General features: G+C 35.0%; 1 protein-coding gene and 1 pseudogene across 2 annotated transcripts in view; one reads left to right on the top strand and one right to left on the bottom strand.

Annotated features, from left to right (window-relative positions):
• PYROXD1 (pyridine nucleotide-disulphide oxidoreductase domain 1) overlaps window positions 1-7,115 on the bottom strand; it is a 30,559-nt gene that overhangs the window by 17,893 nt on the left and 5,551 nt on the right. Inside the window, exons 3-4 of one of the 2 annotated variants that reach the window (XM_017522953.1) lie at window positions 4,508-4,627; window positions 402-530 (exon numbers count right to left, since the gene is read on the bottom strand). In XM_017522953.1, coding sequence (XP_017378442.1) covers window positions 402-530; window positions 4,508-4,627 — 249 coding nt within the window. Of the gene's footprint in view, window positions 1-401; window positions 531-1,853; window positions 1,955-4,507; window positions 4,628-7,115 lie in introns of those variants that run through there. The other variant, XM_037736488.1, reaches the window with a different exon arrangement.
• Window positions 1,909-2,280, top strand: LOC119470251 (annotated as a pseudogene).

The raw sequence follows: 7,115 nt of genomic DNA, 5'->3' as shown, positions 1-7,115 counted from the left end.
TTTTTTTTTTTTTTTTTGGCTGGAGAATAAGATCAGTAAATTTTGAATATGCTTTACCTTTTTGGAAAAAAATTGTTACATTATTTAGGTGGCATATCACATATTCCCAAAGCAGAGTAATGAATGTGTGTGTAATGTAAGTTTTAATATTCAGCACAGTCATTATATCTGGGATATCTCACACTGATAACACATCAGCATGAACTTAAAAACAAAAAATTATATCGACTAAAAATAAAATAATTGGCAGGAATAAAACATAACCCCTCTGAGGTTTATTGGTCATGAAACAAAAATTTCCCTTCTGCCTCATTATAGTTTAGGACCTGTAAGTGGAACACATTAATTCGAATGTAGAAAGTCGTTTATTTTCCTTCTCATGGCCCAACCCAAAATGTTACCTGAGCACTGTCTGTATCACGGATTCCTAATACATAAGGATTTCCTTCACATATCAACTTTGGTTTAGCTCCAGCACACAGACAGAGTTTCTTATAGATATGCTGATTGTCATCTTCTGTTATAATGCACTGTAAATACATCAAACAATGAAAAAAAAGGGACACATAATCAACATAGATACAATTCACTTGAAATTAAAAATTCAATAAGGCAAACACAAAACATAATTTATTAAGGTTCTTCATGGTGGCATTCAATCCTTGTTACAGCAATTACAAAACTAGGCATGAGAATACATTCTCTAATCCAGTTATTCTTAATCATTTTAAGCTCATGAACCATTCTGAGCATCTTTTGGAAACTAGTCTTTCTCCCCTTGAATAAAAAGGTACATTCATACAAAGTTTTGAATTAAACTCCAGGAATCCATGTTGGTTGAAAAGGTAGTTGATCCCAGGTTAAAAACAAATTTCAAGAAATTTTAAAATTAAGCATTCTCATTATACCTGTGACCAGCCTTGAAGATTTCTGATCTCAAGGGAATTTACTGTAATAAGACCTAGTAATTCTAATCATATCATACCTTCCTATCTATTATGAGTACAGAAAAGCAGTGTGTGGTAGAAGCAATTACAGTGTGTCTTCTTAATCTAAAAAGACTAGAAGTCCTAAGAAAAAACCAACCAGTATTTATATTCTTAAGTACAAATAATGACTTTACTAGCAAACAAATGTTTTGGGGGTATATCTTACTATAAGTAAAAAAAAATGTTAATCTTTAATCATAGCATGTATTGGCTTTAAATTTATATTAATTTTCAATATCATAAATGGGTCTAAAACTACATATCAGAGATCTATTGCTTTTGTTCCTTAATAATGAGTGAAAAACTACATATAAATAGTAGCCTTTAGAAAACATTTAAACATAAATGCATGCTACTATGAGAGATGCTCAACTTTGTTCGAATGATTTAGGGGGGTTAATGTTTGTGCCAAGTATTTGATTTATAAACCCTGGCAAATTGTATCATAGCACTTAATACCCAATGAGACATTTATAACCCAAATTAACTTTTCGGTTGCATAACAAATACATAAAATCAGTAATCCAGCATAGCATAATCTATATAGAAATTTTATACATTTCTTTCAGATAATCTCATTAGAATTTTATCCGACAAGAAAAACCTTAATGACAGGTACTGACTAAACTTAAAAAATAATTTGCATTTAGCTGCTGATTGCCGTCTTCCATTAGAATGCACTGTATGAATTCCATTAAATACATCAAACAATGAAAGAAAACACAACACAAAACCTCTTTTCATTAGCTACTGCTAAATTTTTGGCAGGAGACGTGAAAGTAAAACATACTATCTCTAATTCACTAAAAAATGTAAAGGACACTTTGTCCAGACAGAGGCGAGTGACACACTCTGCATCCTCACCTCACCAGGATACTGAAGTTCCTGGGGAAGCAAAGCAGAATTTCATAAGAACAAAATGGATGGATAGGAGAAAACCTATAGTGGCTGTGAAGGCCCTGATGCCATGTATATCAAATTGATATCACCTGCTGACCATGAATTTACTGTAAAAAGAGAACATGCATTAATATCAGTTCATATTGAGTAATAAAAGTCAATATGATAAAAGTTATATTGAGTGGTCCAGATCAATTTGCTGACAATGAAACCAATGAGGTCAATTTTGGAGAGATATTTTCATATGTGCTATCAAAAGTATGCATGTATTTTACATACAAGGTTTGCTACACTAACAGCTCCACTGAGATTCCCAAATTCCCAACTGCACCTGAAATTGCACTAGAACTACTGATGACTGCAAACTTCCTTGAGTGTTAAATAAATTATAATAAACTGTTAAAAAAATGCAAAGGACAATGGATAATAGAAGGCAGACATGCACTGCATGTGAGGTAGTTTTCAAATGGTAATAGGAGGCACTCTGTTTTATTCAAATGCCCTAACATACAAATTCCTTCATAATCCATTTCATGTATTTGAAAGCCCGCCTTAATTTACAAAACAAATTGACAAAGATATTACTTGGAATATGTAATACTGCTGTAAGTATTAGGAACTCATCTAATAATAGTTTCTAGTTTGGGGATTCAGATGTTTTATTTTTTTCTAATAAAACTCAGTACTTTTACTTATTTTTTTTTCTCAAATTACTTGTGTTTCAAATGTGGTATATATGTTTTATCCCTAAAGGAGATAAAACACATCTCTGTGAGTTAGAATTTATAAATTAGAACTGCCTTATAGAAGCAACTACAAACCTACTTCTCAACCTACCTAAAGTTCATGTGATGATACTATAAATCATCTAACAACATCCTTTCCTGAGACTGCCTTCTTCATTCTCATGTAAGGGGTTATTGAGTCCTGCTGAATTTATAGCAGAAATCAGTCAAATCTGGCATACTTTTTACAACTACATTGTCCCTGTCTCAGTTCAGGCCCTGTATCATTTTTTTAAATCAACTTTTTAAAATGTATTTTTTTTTTTTTTTTTTTTTTTTTGAGACGGAGTTTCACTCATGTTACCCAGGCTGGAGTGCAATGGCGCGATCTCGGCTCACCACAAGCTCCGCCTCCTGGGTTCAGGCAATTCTCCTGCCTCAGCCTCCTGAGTAGCTGGGATTACAGGCACGCGCCACCATGCCCAGCTAATTTTTTGTATTTTTAGTAGAGACGGGGTTTCACCATGTTGACCAGGATGGTCTCGATCTCTTGACCTCGTGATCCACCCGCCTCGGCCTCCCAAAGTGCTGGGATTACAGGCTTGAGCCACCGCGCCTGGCCTATTATTATTCTTTTTGAGACAGGGTCTTACTCTGTTGTCCAGGCTGGAGTGCAGTGGCAAAATCACAGCTACATGCAGCCTTGAACTCCCACGCTCAGGTGATCTTCCCACCTCAGCCTCCCAAGTAGCTGGGACTACAAGTGCATGCCACCAAGCCTGGTTAAATTTGTACTTTTTTTTTTTTGTAGAGATGAGATTTTGCTATGTTGTCCTACTTTGTTCAAATGATTTAGGGGTTGTTTGTGCCAAGTGTTTGATTTACAAACCTTGGCAAATTGTATCATAGCACTTAATACCCAATGAGACATTTATAACCCAAATTATAGCCTAGGCTAGTGTCGAACTTCTAGGTTAAGGTAATCTGCCTGCCTTGGCCCCCCCAAAGTGCTAGGATTACAGGTGTGAGCCTGTACATAATTTCCTGACCCTTTACGTAATTTTCGACCATCATATCCACCTTCTAATTTGGTTGTTGGCTACCAGCCACTTGTTCTACCTCAGTTTATTTCCAACACTGCTATCAGATGTATCTTCCTTAAAAAAAGATCAATTTTATCATTGATGCCCCCCTCTTAAAATCACCTTACAATTTCTCCCAAATATAAAACAAAAATAGTATGACATGAAAAACCCTTCAGGATCTTACTTACTTATCTTCTAGCCTTGATTGCCAATCTCCTTTACTTAACCATATCCTAATCCCCTTGACATTTCTATTCTTCATATTACTTTTCCTTTCTTTGGGTCATTGAACATTCAATCTCCTCTTCCTGGAATGCCCCTTTCTACCTGGGGAACTTAATTTACTCATCTGTTAATACCTAGCTCATTTTACTCTCTCTGTAAAGTCTTCCTAAATCCCTGATATCAGAGCTTTGATAGTATTTCAGTGACTGTATTTTTTACATGTCAATATAATTATAGTATGCATGTTCATATTCCCTCTGACATGGACAGTTACTAGGAGCAGACACATCGTATTACCCCTACTGTATCCTGGCACCTAATGTAGTACCCAGAACACAGTGGACACTTTATAAACATTAATGTAATTTGAAATGTGAAGACTAAAATCCCAAATCTAATTATATAGTTCCAGTAAACTTACAAAATCTGTATTTTTTCTTTAATACTGGAAATCAATGTCACTAACCTTTGCATGTTAAAAACTTAAATAGTGCTGGTGGTAGAGCTGGAGTGAAAAGAAGGCAGGCAAAACCTCATCAAGATTCAACAATGAAAAATGTCATTAAGAAAACAATTGTCTTACGTGGTCTTCACTCTTCAGTTGCTTTACTCCAGATTCTATAACCTTAATGTTGGGAAAGCGATGTTCTAACATGGTACTTGATTGTTCTTCAACATCAAATTCTTCCAATATTTTAGAAATCTGTATAGATCAAAGAGATTAAAAATGCATATTTTTAAAAGCATTTTCTTTCAAGAATCTTAAATAATAAAAATACTTTGCTTTTATACACCATTTAGTGTTTATAGTTAGCCACCTGCACTATATAGAGTGGAAAGAGGACTTGTTGACTCAGCATTTAGAGACTTAAACATTTGCTGGACTGCTCCTGGGCAAGGCAGGTGTTACAAGCCATAGATTCCTGGCTTATAAAATGAGAACTGACCTGTAAAATGAGGGATAACACCACTTACATTTCTACAGTTTAACCAAACCACTTACTTATTTCCTTAACCTTCAGGCTTTCTCTCTCCATTTACTAGCTAACCTTATGGTGATAGAGGCTGTGCACTTTTCTTTCCTGTTCTATAAAACCAGTAGTATTCTTCTAGACTCATTTCCTTTCTGTACAGCTAAAGTTTAATTGTGAATCCTTTAATCTTTTCCCCAAATCCTTTACTTCCTTGCTTTCTTATCCTAACCCGTTAACCTGAAAACCCCCAACCCTATACCACCTGCTTTCTCTAGTCCTAAACCCAGTTTGCTGCAGGAAGATCACACAACCTTGCATGTTGATATTCAATCTCAGCTGCTCCTTAAACACTGCATGGAAATCTTACTGTATGGCCCTGAACAGTTTTCAAACCTTTTGGTCTCATGTCCCCTTTACATTCTTACAAATTATTTAAGAACCTACTTCTAGGGTTATTTAAGGATCATATGTTTGAAACCTTTAGAAGACTATTTGGTGCATGGTAAGCACTTAACAAATGCGAATTAGTAGTAATCTTTTTTCTCCTTTAAAAATTATACAAGTCATGAATCATACTCTTTGTAACACTAAACAAATAATACACAATAGAGAGTAAATGTTAAAGTCTCTCTTTATCACTCTCCGAATCTCATCCCTAATCCCTCAGGATAAGCACTCATGATTTTTTGGTGTTACGTTCTTTACTTTGAATCTCTGTATGTTATGTGCCTAGCACACTGGTTAATATATAATATAGGTGCTCAATAAATCATAAAGATGATGCCATTTCCTACTGCTGTGCACAGAATAGCTGATATTTGTATGTTTGTTATTGGCACATTTAAGCTCACAACCCTGTGAAACAAGGAAAGTATTAACCTAATACTACAGGTGAAGCAACTTACACAGATCTTCCAGGGCTACCCAACCAGTAAATAAGAGTCAGGCCTAGAAACCAAGTTTGTTCCTTCTATTGTACATAACTTACAAAACTGGCAAAAACTGAATTCAAGTCTCACAACTCTTGGATTACTATACTAAATCACGTCATCTAGAAATATAATTATGAAACCCAGCTATACATCTTTCTTAGCCTGTCATTAAACACGTACTTTTACCTTTTAACGATTAATAGCTATAATTTTTCCTGTTTCTCCCAAACCCCATAACTCCTTGGGTATACCTAAGTACTAAGATATCATATGTATCTCTACATATAAGAGGTTTAGGTTATAAAGGGGCAACATGGTATGTGCCACTAAATTACCCTTGGTTTTAGGGGTTTACAACATGAAAAAGTTATATTCCATTATCAGGATATTATAAGAAACACTGTATTAAATGAAGGGTTATGGTAGTAGTCTTCACTGAAGGGTGGGAAGAAAGATCACAATGTATGTTTTTCACCATTTCAGAAATTTTATTTGGCACAGGCTTTGTTACATTAATTGTAGTTCTGTAGCTCATGCATATAACTCCGTAGTATACATATATTGGGATGTCAGGGCAAAACTCTTTAACAGTTGAGCTACAGATCAAAAAAGTTTGGAGATGGCTTTTCTATGATATTATGACGCAACTGTTCTTATACTCCTATTATAACGCGGATACAAATTAATGGGATACCAAGTGTCCAGAGATGCTTATTAAATGTCTGAAAAACTAATTATGTGTATGTATAAACTTGGCTTGGAAGCACTTTTCTGATTTGTAAACACACATACATATCCTATCCATATTTATAATAAATATATACATGTATATTTGTACCTATTTTAGATTTGCAGAGCATCTTTCCTGAAAAAATTTTTATTGGCAACTTTCCCAAAAGTAATTCTAAGTAGAAGGAAAAAAGAGAAAAAGAATAGAAGACTAAAAATTCAGTATCATTCTGGGAGCTTTTGGTATTCAATCTGAATAATTCTCAATTAGAGCTTTTTAAAAATGACTGTCAAAAGAATCTTTGTAATCTTAAACAATTAAAACACTCCAGAATGCACAGAGGTGTTGCCATCAAGATGGCTAAGTAGGAGATACCAGCCTTCATTCCTCCATAAAAAAACAAGTATAGCTGGGCGCGGTGGCTCAAGCCTGTAATCCCAGCACTGTGGGAGGCTGAGGCGGGTGGATCACGAGGTCAAGAGATCGAGACCATCCTGGTCAACACGGTGAAACCCCGTCTCTACTAAAAAAAATACAAAAAATTAGCTGGGCATG

Source organism: Cebus imitator, unplaced genomic scaffold (assembly GCF_001604975.1).
Source record: "Cebus imitator isolate Cc_AM_T3 unplaced genomic scaffold, Cebus_imitator-1.0 Scaffold25, whole genome shotgun sequence".
Lineage (NCBI taxonomy): Eukaryota > Metazoa > Chordata > Mammalia > Primates > Cebidae > Cebus > Cebus imitator.
The sequence above is the reverse complement of the archived record's forward strand: the minus strand, read 5'-3'. Positions and strand labels throughout refer to the sequence as shown.